We start from the raw sequence: 22,405 nt of genomic DNA on the forward strand, positions 1-22,405 counted from the left end.
ACTTTACAACACGTTTTAACATTTTTAAACTTGACCAAGTAAAAAATACAGTTCTAAAATTATATCCAATTAAAATAACTAATTTATTTTCTGTAGTCAATGGCAACCCTATAAGACACAAAAAAAAAATGTTTGTTTTTCGTGAGGCAATGTAATTGGTGTGTGAGACCCTATTTAAAATGGAAAATATATCATCGGGTATATTATGATTACCTCTGTACCAAATTTCAGAAGTGAGATAGAATTGTCTGTGGATCGTTTTTACACAAATACATTGCCTTTTATTAATATATGTAGGATGATAAATATATATGAACCTGGATTTGCTAATTTGATTAATTAATAGGTTTTTTTTAAAATGGATTGAATATATACCTACCTATAATAAAATTCAATGATTGATATGAAACTTTTAATTATGTTATATAATATGCATACATACATACATACAAATGTAGCACGGTACCCGATATTTTTCCACTGCAAAGAAAATCTATGAATCATAAATATGATTTTTGGAGGAAGGGGCACTGAGCTTTGTCTATGAACTGTTTATAAAAAAATACCAATTAGAAACTGACTCTTTTTCACATTATTCCAATAATGCTCATTGTAGGTACTTATAGGTACTTATAAGGTATATATATCTATATGACTATATGTCTATATCCTACCTTATAGGTAGGTACGTTTTCCCTGCAGCGTCTGGATGCGGCGTCTATCATTCGTCACTACCGGTCTGGACGTAGGTCGGCGTCTGACGCGGCCGTGCTGTTCCACTGTTTGACGCTGCAGAGTGCAGGGAAACCGTAGACATTTATAAAATGTAGAAATTTGTAAACATACCTACCTATAGTTGTATACTGGTATCAATATTATCACAACAACCGAGCTTAGGTCAGAAAAATCTGTAGCCAGGCCCAAAATATAATTATATTAAAATATAATATGGCTATAACTTCACACTTAATTCTACAAAAAAAAGATTTACAAATAATAGTTATAGTTTACATACCTACGTGAATATAATCTTCTGGTACACCAGATATTAACATTACATGTCAGTTATTATAATGTATTAACTGATATTATGTGCTTTCATTAATTTTAAATCAGAATTAATTTAGAGGCGCTTAAGTTCGGATATATAGGACAAAATTAATAAAATGACCAGAGAAATCAAATGTCTCACTATTTCAAATCTACTTAGATACACGCTTCACACAAAACAAATAATGTGTGCAACTAGTAACTACAATATGTATTATATCAAAGAAATTCTTAAAATGTGGACATTACAAATGTGCAGGGTTTACTTGATAAATTTAACAACTGAATTTATTAATTTATTGATATAATTACAATATGTACTATGTTCTATTCAGTATTCCAGTATTCGACTACATAATATAGCCATATGGAGCAATACATAGTGACATAATAACATAAAATCAATTTCAGTTCGAACGTATCTTACGATTTATATTATTATCACTTTAATCGGTCGTCGTATTATTTGTACGTTCTTTATTGCGTTTGTGTACATACCAAATTGTGTACCCATGTCATTTTTTTTGTTTGTGGTAAAAATAACAACAAAATATATACTATATAATATGTATTTGCTAATTAATTTTTTTGAGAACCAGAAAGATAATAATCGTCGCACGTGCGTTTCAAAATTAAAATGTTTATCTCAAAATGTCACACGGTTATCGAACAAAGCAGTGACACGGTGTCACCGTCTAGCCAATGGTTTGCGCAAAACCGTTTCGAAACACCATTTGTTTTCCGGTCGTAATTTACGGCCGTGACCGGCGAATACCTTGGTCTGAATTCGAAAATATATGGACTACTATCCAAACAGTAATAATAAATAATAATCGACGAGCACCGCGAAACTGCGGTTAGAAGGATACCGGAACAATATTACCGTTTAAACGGATCAGCACCAAGCTTACCTACACTACTGTAGCTACTGTGTCGAATCATTTTGAACCCAGCGTAATATAAACGATTCAATATTATGGTACGCCATTACCTACTTCACAAATTGGTGTCGTGAGCCATGTGTGGTGTATTATTATAGGTACCTACTCTGTTATATTACTTGGCGACAAATATTTAATAGGAAACTATACTTTTCTATGATTTATACAAATAGAAACAAAACAAACAACAGTATTAGGTCCTCTTGGTAAAAAAAACAATACCTACTAAAACCACAGCAATGACGGCCGCGGTGAAGGAAGAAAGCGTTCTTGGAACGTGACCGAACCGGAACAATTAGTCGAGTGTTTGTTAATCTATACTATTAATGTATGAAATGATATCGGTCAAGTATTGCCACGTTGGTATTTCCGGAACAATACAAGTGAAAGGTATTTTGAATATCAAATTTTAATATAAAAATATAAATAAATAAACAAATAAATTAATACAGTATAGAAATCATTTCAAGTGTCTTGGGCCAAACTCTTCTGCCATAGGAGTCCAACCGTTGCTAGGTGTTTGGAATTCGGTATTAGGAGCCATCAAATCGGCTTTGCGCTGCATAAGATCCTGCTTCCGAACTTCGGGTGGTGATGATGGTTGTGGAGATACAAAATATTCCATAATCGGGTGATAGTTGTAATTGGTCCTAGTAGTTTGATACGGATCTGGCGGTTCGGTTGGAGTGTTTTGAGTCGTCAATCTGTAAAATATGTATATATATATTTAGTATAATTAGGTATAAAATGTTAAACTATACACATAATCAGTGGTGTAGCCAGGGGGTAGCTAAAGGGGCTATAGCCCCCCCCCCCATTGATCGTGTTGACCTTAGAATTTTATCAAGGTTAGTAAAAAGTGTAAATAAAAAATAAATTGTATTTGTATACTTAGCCCCCCATAAAAAATTCCTGGCTACGCCACTGCACATAATAAGCTACTGTATCTCAAACTGGGGTCCGCAAATATACCTGAGAAGATCCACGAACCCATCTTTGTATCATACTGAAATAATGGTTTTATTTAACTAACTGAACATGGTATATTTCAATTTTCATATAATGTGTTTTAAAAATGAAAATAAAATATCAATATAATAATATTTGTATCACACTGTGAAATTTCTATTATATCCAAATATGTTTCCTATCTGTATCGGTCCATTATAGGAAAATTTTGGGAAATGCTATAGTAAAAAATAATGCTGATTTTAAGGTATTAAAATAATATAATATGTGTTAGTTTTGCCAGTTTTGGGAACAAAACATTTTGGCCACGTGTTATTTCAACGAAATTATGTTAAAGTATATTTTGTTTTGGCCATAAATGTACCTACCTATAAATTAATTTGTATTCTAATAGTTAATAAACTCACCTAACTTTCGGTTATTTATCTACAGTATATAGTATTTAAGTATTTAACTTATTTTTATTTCCTTAAAATATATTAGGATGTGAAAAATAATAAAAACTAATATTAAGAATGTACACCAACGTCCAATAATACAAAAGTTATGCGTCTGGTTTGGAGTTAATGCTGAACATATATTAAATACAAATGTTAGTTAATAATATAGTATTGGTATGATTATTATAACCTGACAGCCTGTCCATTTAATTAGATATTTTTGTTGAACATTTTTATTAAATATAGGAAGTATCTATGTTATATAGGTTATATACTTATACAATCAAAGAAATCAAAAAATTGAATATAATACTAAAATTATACTGAATCATTAGTAAAGAATTATCATCCGTAATTGTTCAAGCATACTTTATGATTTAATGGGAATAATGGAAACAAAACAGGGGGACGGAGTGGCCGAGCGGACTAAGGCACACCGACGCCGGTTCGATACCTCAGGCCTCAGCCATGAGCGGCATTTTTCTTTGGGAAAGTCACGGTGCCCGGAGAACAAGTGTCGCCATCCCCCACCCGGGCATGGCAGATACCTACGGGTGCCCAAATCAAAAATTCTGCCAAAACAAACACACACGTGTTCCTCCCCCTACCAACAAAAAACCTACAAACAAAAACAAAAATAGCTAATGGCCTAAGATGCCGGGCTTAAGCTCAATAAAAAAAAAAAAGAAACAAAACATTTGTAAAAATCTGTAACCGTTTGATTGGGTAGTAAGTCCATTGAACGTTTTAGTTGAGTCAATCGTCTATGCTAGGTACTTACTAATGAGTCTGTACTGATGTTTTTTTATTGTTATTAGGTATTGGTTTTTAGAATATAACTTTTATTAGTTAAATTTACAACCATTAATAAATATACCGTATGTTTAACAGTTCTTATTATTAATCAAACCTAAGAGTTTAGATTTTATTAATAATTCATAATTGTTATTAAACATTTTTATTTCTATATGTTATAATGTTCTTTATTTTATAATTGTTGATATACTGCATAGACTTGTCTATAAGATAAACAATAATTATAATATTTCATATAAAAACATATATTACTTATACATGGTATGTACAGATATTTTTACAAATAGTCAATGGACGCGTTTATTAACAAACAAGTACATATTGTGCATACAAATATTTATATCTATACAAGACGTTTCTGACTAGGTATGTACTGTTGTCTGTTAATATAAAATATATTCTCACGCGTAACTTTCTATCGTTTATTTTAATATTTATTATTTGATTTTATTCATCCTAAAAACCAAATAATATAAAAATAAAATATACATTTTAGGTACTTTGTAAAACAATAAATTATAAATACAACATTCGGCAGTGAATAAATATAAAATATCTTCACTATTCTGCGCGTTAAATGGAGGGTATCGTTAAGAATTTTATTATAACGTCGAGTTTAGTTACAGAATAGGTGGGGCCTGGGGACAATAATATTAGAATCAATAACAAAATAGTTTTTGAATTTGGTTTTGCATTCTAATATAGAGAATTAAAATGTATTTAAAAATTACTATAGTATATATTAATATGTGTAAATATGTTTACTATATGTTGTACTGATGTATGTATTGACGTATTGTTGTATGTATATTATGTATTGTTTGCGTATGTACCTACTATGTAGTGCGAGCTACCTATCTTTATTCCAATTTTGACTATTAAAAATATTATCTTTACCTTAATCTGTTGACTACAGTAGAATTATATGCATAGTTAACTCTAGTTATTTTGATATTTTACTGTACGAGTGATATGAAATATTCAACTACATAAAAGTTTCTACGGTTACCTACCTAGTTATAAAGATAAAATATTTTGAATTTATCAAAATATTTCTGATATCTAGAATATTATAAAAATGAAAGCCGTTTCATTACGAAAATATAACACGTTTAATGGGATTACGATAACATCAGATTTTATGTCAACAAGGGTAATTCGTTACTAATTAGTAATTATTATTACGATGTAAAAAGTCAAATTGAGATAAAGATAGTTAGGCAAAAGTTGTTCAATATTTCATGTGCTCATTACATTTAAGAGTTATTTTAAATTCGTTTAAGTAAAATATTTTATTGTATAAAATAATAATTACTTATTCTGGTTTTTCTTGTATGGTCTCCTAGTTACTGGTGGGTATTTAGCAGGGAGTGTTTCATGCACCGTATATTGGGAAGGGCTAGTAGTTTGTTGTACTCGTTTATTAGGTGCTAACTTTTTTTGATTAGTGTTTGAAGAGAGTGTATGTTGATCTTCTGCAACGGAATTGTGTGACTCGAAGTTATCTGGAGCTAGTGGATTCAGTTCTTGAATATGACAAGCACAACACGTGGGCACCTGAAATATATCAAAATTAAACGTATAGTTTATTGGTTTTTATTTAATTTAGATCTATGTTATGATCTACAACAATATCTACAATACATTATAAGCTGTAGACTGTAGTCGTAATAGTGTAATACCATTAAAATACCTTAAATATATCCATGGTTAATCCAGAGAATTGGTCCCAAGTGAGTAACCTATGATAATTATACACCTGATGACACGTAGATTTGAATTTTGTGGATACATGAGAACATCTGGTTTCTGGTTTCCTAATTAAAGAATAAATGACAATGTTAATAATAGGTGTATAAACCAAATTATGTAAAAAAAAAAACAGGGACTTACGAGCATTTTTCAAGTCGTAGAGTTTGAACGTACTCATCAGTGTTCACCACGTATTTCCATTGACCGTTTGTTGATCGAGCTTTTTTTGGTCTAGCCATCGCTACTTTACTTTGACAAATTGCAACTTCAGTATTACCATCAATTCTTCTATAACATAAATAATATTTTTTAGATTCACTCAATATTGATCGAACTAATCAAATACCTTTCAGATATATTTGCATCGAAGGAATCAGAAATATTATACTTAGGATCCTTAATTAATGCTTGAAATGCGGCTCTACTATTGGCTGTATCTTCAATGCTTTCAATAATTTCCAGACTGTAATAATTTAAACCAAAACAATATTTTATTCCATTATTAAATTTTAGTTTCCTGGTAGCATACACTGGCTCTAGTGGGTAGTGACTAGACTATTCATAAAAACTACCCAGTTTAATATAGTATTAATTTAATATTAATATCCTAAAAATGTTTATATTTAAGGGTTTCAAGTTCATATATTAATGATAATTGATTAATGATTATGATACTTATGTAGTAATGTAATATAATACAAATTCAAAACTAACAAATCCTTATCCCACTTGCCTGTTAGAAGGTAAATACTTGTAAATAATAAATATATAAAATATACGAGTTATTATAACGTACAATTTTAATTTTTCGGATAAAATATTGAAATATAACCTATATAGTGGTATAATACAAATATAATTACATTATAGGTTAGATAAAAATACCATATATACGAATATTTACCTCATAAAATTGTATACTCGTATATTAGTACCTACAGGCTACAATAGTTCCTACCTATACATGTCATGAGTGAACTTCATTGAATAACGATAATATACCTAAAACCTAAATGTAGTATGTACTTATAATATTAAAATTTTAAACCGAATATCAAGTGAAAAATTACTAATCTAAACTATAATAGTCTATAGTACCTGCCTAGGTACTTACAGTACCGAAGTAATAGAGTTTCACCGTATTTGTCTTCCCATTTATATTTCCGTTTTTTTTTAATTACTTATATAATTTATTAACTCTTATATATTGTCCAAAATCCAAATATGTGGTACAATTAAAAAAAAACTGACACAAGGCGTTTAAATCATTGTAGGATTTGCTTTCTTTCTATAACTCTTATACCAAGTATGTTAGCTATAAATTTGATTCCATAGTACGTCCAATAAAATACATGACATTTTATTTTGCTTTTTATTTAGATATTTTTACCATGGTCATTATTATTTTTTTTAGATATTTTTGCTTATTTTAGTTTTTAATAATTTTTTTTTTACTATTTAGAAATATCGTAGGTATACATAAATAGGAAATCCCAACTATCTGTTATCTGAAAAAGTCATAAACCAAGTATATTAATTTAAAGACTAAAACAAATTAATATGTACGTCTTAAAGTGGTTTATTCAAATAATTTTTAGCGCTTTTTTTAGTTGTTTGATGCTTGTTTAGTTTTATAGAACAACAAAATCCTAACTGGTTATAATCAATAGTTTCAAGACACCATGGGTGAGTTCAACATACTATAAGTTACAAATAATATATATTTTTAAGTCCAATTATTACTGGATTAATGGATTAAATAACTGGATCATTGATGAGTTATCTAGTATCCTATAACTAGTTATAACTGACCTTGGGACCGTTTTTGATAATATGGTCTTATACATTTTACCATGAATCCCCCCTCCCCCATCACATTAAATTTAATCTATTTTTAAAATACTGAGCTAATTAAGCCTGTACTAACTCGGGGTATGCTTGAACGTTCAGACAAATGTTATCACCAAACAAGTCGCAGTCATCCAGTGGGCTTTCAGAGGTGGGCGGCGATTCCGGTACCTTGCTGGGTTGTCTAAGTACAGTTGCAGGCGGCGAGTAGGGTCTCTTCATACCTGTTTCGGCATTAATGCAAACGTGTTATTTGGGTCAACGGCCTTGAGACCAGCTATATTTGAATAAGTTATAAATAAAACCAGTTACCCGGTCGTTCAAGAATCCGCTGCGGAAACCGGCGGATCAATGTATTCGGCATTCGGAGGCGATTAGGAGGAACGGACAAATGGTAAGACTGTTTAAAACGAACAAAATTAAATAAAACGTACAATTCAGACTAGGTATAATAGTATTATATTATACCTGCGAGAAATGTGTAGGTAAGGTATACAATATGTAAAAATAACAATAATAATATGGTATTAGGACTTTTAAAATCGACCACGCGATAGCCATAATAATAATAATAATATTATAATAGGTTATAATATTATAATATTGTAGTATAGTATATTATAATAGTAGTAGTAGTATTATAGTATAATATGTATTATTTATAAATTTATCTGACCCCGTAACCGGATGACGCCCTAGCCGACGAGCCGCTGCCGCCCGAGGTCGATTGGCCGTTCCTCAGCATAGCCGCTATGTCTTGGCTGATGGGCAATAAGAGTTGCGCGTTCAGCGCCTTGTTGTTGAGGTTCTGCGATTGGCCCTTACCCATCACCATGCCGGCGAGTGCGAGCCGCTGCGCTGGGGTCATAGCCTTGATGATGGGCACGACTTGAGCCAGTCGTTCCTTCATACCCGGTTTCCGCATCGCTGATTGTACTAGTTTTTGCATACTGTCGGATTTTCGATCCGCCATATTTCTGTACACATGTATTCGCACGTTAACATGATAATGTTTTCCTCGGGTTAATAGGTACATAATTTTTTTTTTTTAAAGAAACTACATGTAATGTAAAATATAATATGTACCTACCTATTATAATCAAATTATATTTAATTACCTACGCAATTGAAAAGCACGCTAACCAGAAATTCTCGGTTACTATAACTAGCTGCGTGATCTACAGCAGTTATAAGATAATCAAAAAAATAATAACATTATTAGAACCGGCATAAATAAAACAGTTATAACTTATAACGCACGATGTTTAACATGTCATACATTTTAACAATAATAGAAAATTAAAACATAATTAATAATATTAATACATTTTTTTATTAAAAAAAATATATTATGAACACCATGATCAACAGCTAGATTGCATCATCTATATTCTATACGAATGTTGTCTAAAAATGAATTTTTTGATTTAGTAACGAAAGTTATGCACTCATGCGACCATATTATATAATTATAAATTATAAATCTAACTTTTATAATAGGGTTTGCTTATCATCACACAAAACATTTTATATTTGAAATCTCTAGTAAAAAAGTTACAAGATAATACAACAGTTGGCGGGCACATAATGTACTCTTTAAAAAAAAAAAAATTTACACAAGTTTTATTTGATAGATCAACGTGCAGTGCTAATCGTTTAATTTTACAGAATGATCACTATATTTTTGTTATGGTAGGTTTATTTTTATGAAACTACAAGTTTGACAAGAAACAACAATTTATTATACTCGTGACGCAAAGTCAAATATTTTATGGATAAAATAGCGTGTTCGTTCGCTTGTATACGAATGTGGGTGTAAAACTGAAGACTGTAGAGTAATAAACTACTACAGAGAAAGCTGGTCGCCATAAGATAGATTACTGATCATTTGCAGCAGAGGATTTTTAACGACCCGCCTGGCTTATCATATTATGACTCGATGCGTTTTTAAATACATTTTCCTGGTAACACTGTCACTGTGAGTTTAGACGTATTATATAGATACTCACACAGAATCATCTGACGGTACTTCGTCCATATCGAGATTGGACATGGGCATTTCACCTTCCACTGTTGTATTAGGAGACTCGTCATTGTCTGTCACATCGTCGTTACCGACGGCGTCCAAAGGAAAGTCGTCGAGTTCGTCACAGGAGACAGCCACAAATGCCTGTAACACGTCGATATACACAGACATAATGTTTAAAGTTGTATTTTAGAAACAGCTGTCACATTTTAGAACACGCAGTTATTCATTTTAACGACCACATTATTCGCAAATGCCAACAATATTGCTGGTCGCTACACTGGTAATTTAATTTAACGTCCCACGTAACTAAATACACGTTTTCCGACATTTACTTATAAGATAAAATTGGATAAAAAAATGTCTTTTGTCTTAGGTATATGTATGAAAGTTTGATCAATAGACCAAAGCAAACGAGTTGTACCTAAGTACATAATGGAAATAGATGTTTTAAATGTTGCGTCAAAATAAGTTATAAAAATAGTCAACAAATTACAAATAACTTGAAATAAGCATTTCTCTAATTTTGTATTTTTCTTCATTTCGAATATTCGAATAAAATTTCAAGTGATCGCCGCGTAAGCACTTTATTTTTAAAATTGATTTACATACCTGAACTGATATATTTTTAAGCTGGGCTTCATACCTATAGACTATTATAGCAATTGTTTATAATGGTCTCATATGCCTACATCATGAAGTTTAATATTTATATACATTATAAGATAAGTAGATTATTATTTATTTTTTGCAATTAATGTCAACTTATACCGTCTACAGTTCTACTTATGGTAATAATCATACACAGTGCACTCTGAATAATATATAGGTACAATACAAAAATATGAATTCTGATAATATATTAAAAATTCAAAAATAATCATATAATTTAAAAAAAGTAAAGACATTGCTGAAAAAATATAAGAATGGATAACCGAACATTCCTTACGTCTCGAATCCCCCAGGATATTAAATTACATTTTGTTAATTGTATGTACCTAACGAAGAAATATTATTTATAGAACACAATAATCGGTGAATAAAATTAAAAATGTATATATATCATAAATTTACAACACAAGATATTTTGATGAAAATCTCAATTCTAAGAATATTTTTTGTCGATATTGCAACAAATGCAGACTGAATGTAATTAAATTATTTTCAGTAAACTATTTTGAATACGTATATTTTATACCCATAAATGTATAACTTTTTTACATTAAACATTGTTATAATTTTTAAAAGGGTCGACGTATTTTTTTAGTACGTACTTACCATATTTGATTCAACAAAAAAAACATATAAATGACAGGCATAAGGTTTAGGCTTAGTTCATTATTTGGGTTAACTTTTTCGATTTGCCCCTGTGATCCTGTATAATTTATGCATTTATTTCGAGAGAACTCAGCTTTCCAGATATAGCTGTTAATTTATGTTTTCTACCGCAGGATGTATAAGGCAAACAATTATTTTTACATACCATTTTTTTTTTATCCTTAAGTTTTATATTTTATCAGTGTTCCAGTTTTAATTAATTTGTACCAATCTCGATATTATTTATGTGCACAGAATTTTAAATGGTCTAGTATTTAAAATAAACATACATATGAGTTAACTTATAAAATATAATTAATAATTATTAACTGAATCTGAAAACACAAATTAAAAATATAAAGCACCTGATGGCTGATATATAGCTTTTTCTAAAAGTTCTTATAGACTATAGGCCATTTGTATAGCCTAATAATGTCAAAACAGTAATATTTGAAATAATTATGAATTTTAATTTATTATTTCATATTTGATAGAATTTTATTTGAATAGCATATCAACGCATAATGTTTGTCATTATGACTGTTAATATTTTCAATAAATATATGAAAACTAGTAAAGTCAGTTGTTGGAACATGTGTCAATGTATCAGTCTCAACTGAATGCCATCAACAGTTTTCACTATCTTTTAAAACACTCGATATTTTCCTTTTTCCTTTTATTCATCTATTGTGTACATCTGAGGCTGGGACTATCGGAAAAAATGTACAGTAGTTCACTTTCACAGGATGCATGACCAATAGACCGAAGAATAAAATACATTTTTGAATAAAAAAAAATGTTAATCTTGTTTAATCAGTTTAAAATTTAAAATTGTACATACGTACATCAATGGTTTGTTCTATGAACAAGACTATTCTACTATTTGAACATATTTTTAATAAAAATAATTTATTTCTTATACCTTTTTTCAATAAATAATCGTTTGTCACACTCGTAATCTTCATGATTCGTGGTATACATTTTAAGCTTTAAGGATTTAATTATTATGACAACATAATTTAGCTTATAATAATATTAGCCTACCTGAATAAATTTTATACTCGAACACATTTTTTAATATTTCCAGAGAATAATGTTTACCTACCAAATATCTATTGATTCTATACAGATATTAATATATTATACTTTATACCTATTGTTGTATATCTAATTATATTAATAAATAATTTATATTACTCATATTTATTTTAAATTGCATGATTTATCTGATACGACACACCGTTGAGTATCTCAATGTTAATATATAGAATAAAATATAAGTATTTAGTATTTAGATACCTACATGTTATAATTATTTTTTTACCTGGTTAAGTATGAAATAGTGGCTACCTATAGCTTACTAACATATGATGCGGTACTATATTTGCAATATTTAAAAAAACCTGTCTTAACTATTATAAATAGGTATACATTTTAGTATAATTGTTATTAACAATACATTTTATAAAAAATTAAAATTGGCAAGCTGTATTTGAGCCCTACAGCGTTTACTTAAAGACTTAAAATAATAATGTAACACTAATTTAATACTAATACTGAATACGTTGTATTATTTACTTACCGCTGCCGCAAACAACCACAATATCCAAACGTTTTGCATCTTAAAATGGTATTGGCGTGGTAGTCATTTCCGTGTTAAAAACACGTAACTGTCATAATACAAACAATAAAACAATACCAATTTACATGCGACCTAACTATAACATACGAGACGATAGGGAGCTACTAGTACAGATAAGTCACTGTCTCTTCTGTTCGGAGATACAGTGAGATGGAATGTTTGAACCGGTCTTTGGTGGGGCACATGCGCGCGTTCACGGAGGCCGAATAAGTTGGTCATTCAAGTTTAAGGTCAGTTATGTCTGCAAGGCGCCGTTTCAGATCTTAACAATATGTAAATTATATGTGATTGGTTTGTATCTTCTTAAAATCTCTCAATTTGATTTAAATTTTCTATTTGTGTGACTACCTATCACGATGCATAATTAAATATTAAAATTTAATTATCGAACACATATTATATTGTGTCAACGCTTAAAATAAATATAGCACCTATATCTATTTATTATATACAATTTATAAAAACTTAGAATTTCAATCGATCACAGCACTTTTTATACTATAGGTACCTGTTATCTGTAGGTACCTGCAGGTACATATATATATTATTTTTTTTGTCGGGTATAGTCACGCATGATACATGAAAAAGGAACCCCTGTATCGTTCGCGAAATCGTAAAATCGGACAACAATGAATCGATTAAAAGTGGGCTATTGTATGCATGCGACCACGCATCTGTTATGCTAATATTTAATAGCATGTGAATAGAGGCCAACGCTCTGGGAACGACAGTATTATTGTTGCCCTTGACTCATATTCATCACCTCGTTAAAACCAATGTTTACATTTTCCCATAACAAAATATACAAATGTACCTATAGGTATACCTACCTTAATATTAACGTGCACATTTATAACTTTATGAGCATATTAAATCAAATTAAAAATTATTAAGCTGACAGCGGCGAACGGCATACATACACATTGTTATTTATTCCGGCAACATATTTTCATTTCTCATCGGAATATAAACCGAGCAATGTGTGAGTGTGTGCGTGTGTGTTTAAGTACCCCATTAACCGAGAAATAAATTCAAATCTCTTAAACTAGTAGAACATATGCCTTATTTAATGTATATATATATTTGTGTAGATAAAGTTTATGTTGGGTAAATAAAGTAGTAAGTGGCCGTTACTAAATATTTTTATTTAACAGTTACAGTCACATACCGTTTTTCAGTATTTACTCTGATTAACAAATTCGAAAAACAAACATGTTATTATCAAATTATGTCATTCAAATAATTTCATTATGCATGAAGGCGTGAACTTAGCATATATAATTGTGTCTCGAATCCCGGATACCGTCGACAAGACAGTTGCCAACGTTCCAGCCAATATTATAAATATCAACAGCGCTAAACGCTTGAAACCAACTATCGGTGTCAGTTTTGCATTTGGAAACGTGCGATAGCACACCCCTTCGGACTTTTTTATTTTTAGTCGACGAAGCGATCGTATTTTAATGTAAAACAATGGCGGCAAAAGGAACATCAACGGACCAGTCAACAGTGCACCGACTAAGCCCATCAATAGGTCAAATCTTGGTACAGCCTCTCCTATCGTAACCGCCAACATCACTATACATGATCTTAATACACACCTTCTTCGATTGAATTCTTGAACATAACAATTATAATGCACAGTGTTAAGGAATGTTATACAGTCCAGGTGAATTTAGGTCTAGTACCTTTAGGTATTTTAAGAAAATGTTCAATGTGCTGAAACAGTGCTGTGGTGCTGACTGCTGTCGATAAACATATTTGAATTGTAACTAAAGTTATATTGACATCCAATATATAACTATTAGACAATTGGTCCAGTAGATTAGAGCTCAAGAGCGATCCAAATCGTACATATCCGATGACAGTAGTAATTAAAAATAAGCTACAAGTTACTAAAATGCATAAATATAAATTATTAGTTTACAGTTTTAGAAAATGTTTAATTAATCTTAATTGTTGGTAACACCTAACTTAAAAACCTTACTTAAAAATGCACAAATGATCGCCACAGGCAATTTTCGTTTGTCAACCATATCCATCTGTACGGTGAGGACGAGAGGATGTACATCAAACTACAATATGAGTGAATTACATGTTCTGTACTATCAATATATTATATTATATTATAGGTGCATCTATTATACCTATGCGTTTATTAATTTAGAATAGCATAGAATAATTGAATAAAACCCAAACCTGAAATGCTAATAATCCGTAAGCCAGAGCGACACTATTCCACGAAGGTTCAGGAATTGGTGCATAAATTTCACGTTGTGTATCGTACATTGCTATCCATGTTAAAACACTCACTGAGCCCACAAAAAATACAGAGCTTGATACAATCCATCTAAATTAAAATATAAAATCATTATGAAAATACATAATATTATTATTATATACTTAGTATATAAGTACACGCTACAATATTATTATAATGTATTTATTGCGTATTTATTGCGTATAATGTGTTTCATAATTATTTCATACTATTAAGCATTTGTTTTCAATATAAATCCGTTTAAAACATTTTATAACTTGTAAGCGTATGAGCATTATGTATAAAACTATAAAGCATATAATATTGTAATATGTATGTAATATATATATTATATAATATTATAATTAAATTGTAATATACATTTATAGACTATAGTTCAACATGTAATATAGGTAAATATTCTTATAATTTACAAAAATCATATCAAAAAATAATTAGGTATATTGATCTAAGCTCGTAATTATCTATCATCGTTCAAAATCATTAAAAAATGCAGTATGTCTTAAAGAATACATTATAATATAAGCAATGTAGGTATTAAGAACGATACTGGTTCAACACTACAGGAAATCTTGTACGTACCTAACATAAATAAATAATATGTCTACCAATATAACATTACGAAGTATCAATCAATTTGGTGCTTTATTTATTATAGCTAATGTAAGACGAATAATAAAGATCAAAATCTAAACACAATTTTAATAAAAAAAAAATTAAAATAAGTTTAAATTTTTAAATATACCAACCAGGCAGCAGTTACTCACACAATTACCCACAAGTACGAATAAAATGAAAAATAACACAATATTAAGTAATGAAACAAAACCGATATTTCCTATACAATATTTGAATAACAAGTTCACAGTTTCTCTAAAAATCTGAGTTAAACATTAAAGACTAAACTCGATTATTCTAATTTTTACTATACAGTTTTGTAAAACCTTAGTAAAAAGTATAAATTAATTTTTACAAGCACGCTATATTATGTATGCTCTATATACTATATTATACATCATGCATTATAAATATTAGTGATGAGCAAAACAAGACCAAGACCAAGACTTTCAAAATCTTGGTCTTGGTCTTGGTCTTGCAGACTCAGTCTTGGTCTTGGTCTTGGGTATACACCTTAATATTGGTCTTGGTCTTGGTCTTGCGCAAGACTCTTGCAAGACTCTTGCTATTTTCACAAAATATATAAAAAAAAAACTAAATACCTGTTATAGCTGTGTGTAGGTTTTTTGCCATGATATCTAAGATGAAACTTAAGTCCAATATATTACATAGTATATTCATAAATCAAACATTAACATAAAACAAGTCAAACAATTTAATTTTTATTATACTCGTTTAAAACTTTGCATTTTCGAGGAGCCGATTTCGAGTATATATAATGATACCTACCGTAGTCCGTAATGACTTTCAGCACTATTAGTATATTCGTTTCAAAGTAGGGGTGTATTATGGACATACATCATTCTATTTTGACAACTTTCGACGTCTTTATCGATTTTGGGAAAATAAAATAATTTTCCAGTAATTGTTAATTAGTATGAAAACTACCCATGTTATTTTGTAATATTAATCCTCATTATATTTTTAATCTTTTTTTCAATAATCGCCTTTTCCTCGAATACTGATAAAATGTCATTACAATACAAATAAATTCTTATAACCTATTTTTGTTATAAATTATTAGTTAATGGAATCTAGAATGTGTTTTCGGGGAAAAAAAAAATTTGCAAGACTGCAAGAGTCTTGTAGTGATGATCTTGTTTTGGTCTTGGTCTTGCAGCTTCGGTATTGGTTTGGTCTTGTTCTTGCAAGCCTAATCTTGGTCTTGGTCTTGCTAGACCAGTACCATCTTGGTCTTGGTCTTGGTCTTGGTCTTGCAGCAAGAGTCTTGCGAGACCGCAAGACCAAGACCAATTTTGCTCATCACTAATAAATATGTATAAAATGTACGTAACAACTAACATATATACGACTATACAGTGTATGCATACTACAACTAATAATCAACTTACTAACGTTTACTATTAAACATACTAAATATTAGTCCAAAACCAAAATAATATATACAATTTAACAATGTTGGATTAAAATTATAAATATATCATCGAATTCATATATTGCGTTCCTATAATCGTTCTTAAAATTCAAACTATCACTACAAAAAAAAATAAATAGGTATTAATAAACAGACAACAAACTACTCATCCTTCTTTTAGCTTCTTATAAAATTTTAGGGAGCATCCAAAAACTCAAATATAAAAATTATACAATTTTCCCAGTCAATATTCTCAGAGCATGGCTCCATGATAATATGTTAGGAATCGAACTATCCATAATGACCCAACTAAACTCTATTTTCTCCAAATGATTCCATTCAAAATTATACATTATCATTTAAATATTTCTATATCAAATTATCTATCCTATTAACTTCGCTTATCATGATTTTCTCTAGTAAAATTGACTTAATATACCTACCTATATTTTTATTACTTGTATAAAAAGATTTTAAATAAAAATAATTGTATAAACATAATATATTATATACCTAATACTAAACAATATTTAGACCAGACATGTTAAACTCACAGCATGTAGCTTATTTGTCTTCTATACGTTTTGAATGTTTTCTACGATCGTCGTAAATTATAAATATTCATGTATGTAATATGTATGTACCTATGTATGTATATTGTATGTATATATGTATGTATGTATATTTTAATTTGTATATATGTATGTAAATGTATGTAAATTATTTTCCTATGCCTATCTGATAAGTTGACTAAGTTAAGTTAAGTTTTATTGTTGGACATTGGAGGTCGGTAAACACAAGCAATTACAAAAAATGTACCTATTCTTATTTTCTTATGTAATAATAGATGATTGGATTTGTAATTATTTAAATTTCGGATTATAAATTACTATAATATTATATAAAATAAGTTGAGATACATAACAACATAATTTAATAATAACTACTTAATTAATAAAAAATTAATGCTGGGTTACATAAACAATTTATTAAATTTAATGGTTCACAAAAAATTTAATGGACCAACCAATCGTTGACCACTAAATCTGGTTTAAGGTACCATATTAGTTCACTATTAATTCATTAAATGTTTTGTGAAACCCAGCATTATTCCATTAATTGAACAGTCAAAAACAAAATTGTTCAGAATAAATATTACATTTTACGTACTTCATATCTTTTGGACTCCCAAGCCAGAGAGGTGGACACAATATTATTCCAATAACAATCAACCAAATGCACGGTGACACGTCAAATCTTTCACTCGAGAGTTTAATTCCAAGAATGTGAAGATTGTAAGAAGCTTTGGTTTGAAAACATGTTTACTGATTACAAGATATAATCGGTAAAAATAAATGTCACAAGTCTTACCAATTAGGAGGTTCGGAATGCACGCACCAAATACGGCGACGTCCAACATAACTGTGACAATGCGTTTTACTTTATTACCGAAAATAAGTTCAGCTAAAGCAGCATATGGATACCTAAAATACAGTAAGATATAACCTTTTCAAGTTCTATAAATGAAAAACGATTATTCGATACTATTTTATGTCATTATGATATTATTACCCACCGGTTTTTTTTTACAATATTTGGTTCAATTTCTTCAGCTATGATCCAACATTTCCCCAACAAAATGGCAGTGTATACTTGAATGGCAAACACACCAATAGCCAGTGGTATTCCTAACCATCCTGTGTGTCTCTGATTATTACTCATTACCCATTCATACAAAATAAATAATAATATGTTATATTATACTTACCACATTTTATTATAGGTCCTGGTAACACTACTATCGGAAATATACCAAACAAATCAACAATACACAAAATTGCGAAAGGTACTGTCAAACCACTAGAGTCCGCAATCATTTTAAAATGGTTCGTTTTTAATTGGCTTTCGAACCAAAATTTCGAAAAAAAACAATATATTGCCTACCTCTATTGTGAACTATCTACACCATACTGAACATTTTCATGACAAAATATTCAAGTAACATAATCGTTGTACATGAAGCCTTCAAAAACCCTATTCGATAACCATAATAATATTACCTATATTATATTATTATACTGACCATATTGTTGTGCATTATAAAAATGTAGTAACTTGATATGTCTGTAGTCTGTTCCCGAAAAAATTAATGTATCTACTTGGTAGGTACCTAATCATACTTTTGAGATATTTTCTAATTTTTATATTGCTATATACATAAATTATTATAGTTTTTAGGACAGTTTATATAAATCCATATTTTATTTTCATGTTTTCATGTGAGTGTGTACTTATGTAGTTACATGATAGGTATGTAAAAATAACAAAAGTAATATAGATATTATAGTGATTATTAGAAAAATTGTGTAACATTCACTTTTTTAAAGTTTGTAGCATTCCTAATTAAATATAGGTATAATCTATAATTTCATAACCTATAAAAACATAATTAAATACCAAACTAAATAGTACCTATAAGTAATTCGTGGTCGGCATTTTTTTTTAAATTTAATACAATTACAATTTATAGTGCTATTACAAAAACCCTTTAACTATAAACAAACATTTTTTTTTGATTTTAAGCCACAATAATAAATTACTTTCTCCGTGGAAACATGGAATAAAATGCTGCTTGACAATCTTTGAAGAATATTTTATAACAGTATGTGTAATATAATAATGTTATGTAGCTCGGACTCGTTCGGAAAGCTTGTTAATGTATCTATTTTGCGTAGGTATCTATTTCAGTCTATATTTAATTATAATTATAAAAAGTCTTAGATATTTTGTTTTATAATAATTTCATCAAAATAAAATATTATCCGTTTTTACGATTCCGTGTTAAACATAATAATTACACATAGGCAATGTTAGAATAATTATTTAAATAAAAGTATTCAAATATTTAATCGGTACTATCAAATACTTTTTTAAATACTTTTATTATCAAATAATTTAATTTAATTTTCAATACCTACTTATTAATAATTATTATTGATATTAAAGACTAGTTTTTATTAAATATTTTATTTTAGATGCTGAGTGGAACGATGAATGTATTTATTTTCGAATAGTTCATTGTATTTTATTTTTTAGTTCTTAATTAAAAAAATATTTTATATCAAAATAATCTACAGTTCCGTCTAGTATGGAAATATGTAGTTCAAAATCTCTGTAAACGCATACATAATAATAATATATACCTAATAAAATTATTACAATGTTATGTAATTCATCGTCCGGTGCTCGGTTGAAGTAATTGAACGCTATTTTTTTTTTACTATTTTGAGGACCCGATGAAGTATTAATGAGTGATAGGCATAGATTAGGATGACTATATTTAATATAAGTAGTATATTATTATAATAATATACTCTCATCAAATAGAATATCATATTTTATGGTATTCATTTATAATTATGTAGAGCTAAAATAATAATGATTTAAAAGTTCAATTAATTGATCAATTTTTGATATTATATTTTAATTTGTCTTACTGATATTTGTATTGATTTTTTTTTATTTCCATACGATTACATCCATTTCATTTGCTCTCTATTTAATTGGTACTAGTACCTACCTACTTTACTACCGTAAAAAGCGGTTATCCACTTTTTTTATTTTTTGAAAAGTTATTCAAATGCACTTAAAAAGCATTACTTAAATATATTATTTAATTTATTATTTACTATTAAATAATATTCGTTACTACTTTAAATACTTTGAAAAATATATATTTGAGAAGTATTCCTTACAACTTTTCTGGTAGGTATTGATAGCTTATTTATCAACTAGAAATCATTTTATTTTACGATTTGCTTGAATTACGAATGCACGTCTTCAAAGCCATTTCACCGTATACCATGGTCTCTTTATGCATGAACCTTGGAGTATAAAATATAAGATATAAGATATATTGGACGAAGAATCATCATTGGTACATAGAAATCGAAATCAATTAGAAACTATAAGAAATCATATTAAGTATATTAATAATTAAGGTTAATTTAAGATAAAATATTTTAATATTAATCATACTTACATTATTTTAGAACGTAAATATATTTTTTTTTTTTTAATTTGAAATATACAATCTTCATTGCATGACATAATAAGTATATATGATAAGAAATAGATAACAGTATACAAAAAAAATAAAATAAAGTGAGTAAAGAAGTCACCCAATGATGACACTATTTAATAGAACGTAAATATTTAGTTTTCAAATATTTCATTATTACAATTATATTTTTAATTCTGAGCGGAGCGATGAATGTACCTATTGATTTTACAGTGTGTGATTTTTTTTGTCTGTCATCACTCACTAGAGCAGTAAAGTAAAAGTACTTGGATTTTTAACTTTGAAGATGATTTTTGATAGAAAATTGGATGTAGTTAGTTCTTTGAGGATTAAAAATAATTAGAAATAAAAAAAATTATGCAAAACCAATTTTAACCTAAATTGATTTTGGTTTATTATGCTATTGCCTATCTATACCATGAACCTATTCAGACCATTCTACAGTAAGGTGGTATTGGCTCATAAGTTAATAAAAATAATGAATTATACAAAATATATTATATTTAAAATAATTAAATACTAACAATATAATAAATGTAATGTTAAATTACATAAATAAAATCACTAAACTACCATAAACCTAATAGTTATATAATTCATTACCGATGAAAATTTAAATATAATATACTATATCATACGCTCACCGTCTCCACTCAGAACCGTTTTTCGTATATAATTCATCGATGTTATTCATTACCTATATGGCTATATGTACTTGTACCATACCGTGCGATTTTCATATTTTACCAATGATACTCAGTGGAGACTTTAACAGCCATTTGGACAACAACTTGCAACATTCCTTCAAGATTCCTTTGGTTTATCCATGAGTTCTGACAGAATAAAAGCTACTACTTCAGGTTACGTGATACAATAATTATTGACTCAGTTTTTCAGTTGAAATTAAAAAAAAGGTGGGTAAGTGGATGTCGCTCTGCTGTACAGTAGATTACAAGTGGGTCACTGTATAATGGATGGTATTAAATTTGAATTCAATGATATAATATCATTGTATAAGAAAAACGATTCTGAGCTGAGACAGTATGTCAGTCTAGGTATAACACATAATATTATATATGGTATTAAAAAAAAATTGACATAATATAATAGGTACCTACCTATAATAAATTCCAATTAATCATATCACAATATCTATTAGGTACTTATAACGCGTTAGACATCAACAACA

At 29.0% G+C, this 22,405-nt stretch overlaps 2 protein-coding genes across 3 annotated transcripts; both read right to left on the reverse strand.

Annotated features, from left to right (window-relative positions):
- Nucleotides 1–2,384: 2,384 nt before the first annotated feature.
- On the reverse strand, nucleotides 2,385–12,929 carry LOC100162252. Of its 2 annotated transcripts, none has more exons than XM_008187547.3 (10): nucleotides 12,742–12,929; nucleotides 9,826–9,986; nucleotides 8,493–8,793; nucleotides 8,129–8,216; nucleotides 7,896–8,040; nucleotides 6,315–6,431; nucleotides 6,110–6,256; nucleotides 5,910–6,033; nucleotides 5,652–5,773; nucleotides 2,385–2,695 (listed from the first exon to the last, which is right to left on the reverse strand). In XM_008187547.3, the coding sequence occupies exons 1-10, from the start codon at nucleotides 12,778–12,780 to the stop codon at nucleotides 2,452–2,454; spliced, it is 1,488 nt and encodes a 495-aa protein (XP_008185769.1). In that variant the 5' UTR covers nucleotides 12,781–12,929; the 3' UTR covers nucleotides 2,385–2,451. The 2 variants fall into 2 exon arrangements, with proteins under 2 accessions (XP_008185769.1, XP_001948459.1); XM_001948424.5 differs by having other exon boundaries at nucleotides 5,532–5,773.
- Nucleotides 12,930–13,927: 998 nt separating this feature from the next.
- On the reverse strand, nucleotides 13,928–19,107 carry LOC100169085 (amino acid transporter AVT1D). The gene is made up of 8 exons (XM_016806634.2): nucleotides 18,904–19,107; nucleotides 18,712–18,832; nucleotides 18,507–18,619; nucleotides 18,306–18,438; nucleotides 15,001–15,151; nucleotides 14,789–14,876; nucleotides 14,490–14,696; nucleotides 13,928–14,418 (listed from the first exon to the last, which is right to left on the reverse strand). The coding sequence occupies exons 1-8, from the start codon at nucleotides 19,010–19,012 to the stop codon at nucleotides 14,033–14,035; spliced, it is 1,308 nt and encodes a 435-aa protein (XP_016662123.1). The 5' UTR covers nucleotides 19,013–19,107; the 3' UTR covers nucleotides 13,928–14,032.
- Nucleotides 19,108–22,405: the final 3,298 nt, after the last annotated feature.

The sequence above is a fragment of the Acyrthosiphon pisum genome, chromosome A3, assembly GCF_005508785.2.
Source record: "Acyrthosiphon pisum isolate AL4f chromosome A3, pea_aphid_22Mar2018_4r6ur, whole genome shotgun sequence".
NCBI lineage: Eukaryota > Metazoa > Arthropoda > Insecta > Hemiptera > Aphididae > Acyrthosiphon > Acyrthosiphon pisum.

Coding starts and splice junctions, on each gene's coding strand:
- LOC100169085 (XM_016806634.2), bottom strand. CDS start 19,012: ATGATTGCGGACTCTAGTGGTTTGACAGTACCTTTCGCAATTTTGTGT. Junction 14,877..15,000: donor ACGGATTATTAGCATTTCAG/GTTTGGGTTTTA, acceptor CTCATATTGTAG/TTTGATGTACATCCTCTCGT. Junction 14,697..14,788: donor GATCATTTGTGCATTTTTAA/GTAAGGTTTTTA, acceptor TATGCATTTTAG/TAACTTGTAGCTTATTTTTA.
- LOC100162252 (XM_001948424.5), bottom strand. CDS start 12,780: ATGCAAAACGTTTGGATATTGTGGTTGTTTGCGGCAGCG. Junction 8,217..8,492: donor GGGCGTCATCCGGTTACGGG/GTCAGATAAATT, acceptor CGTTTTAAACAG/TCTTACCATTTGTCCGTTCC. Junction 5,774..5,909: donor TAACCATGGATATATTTAAG/GTATTTTAATGG, acceptor GATATATTTCAG/GTGCCCACGTGTTGTGCTTG.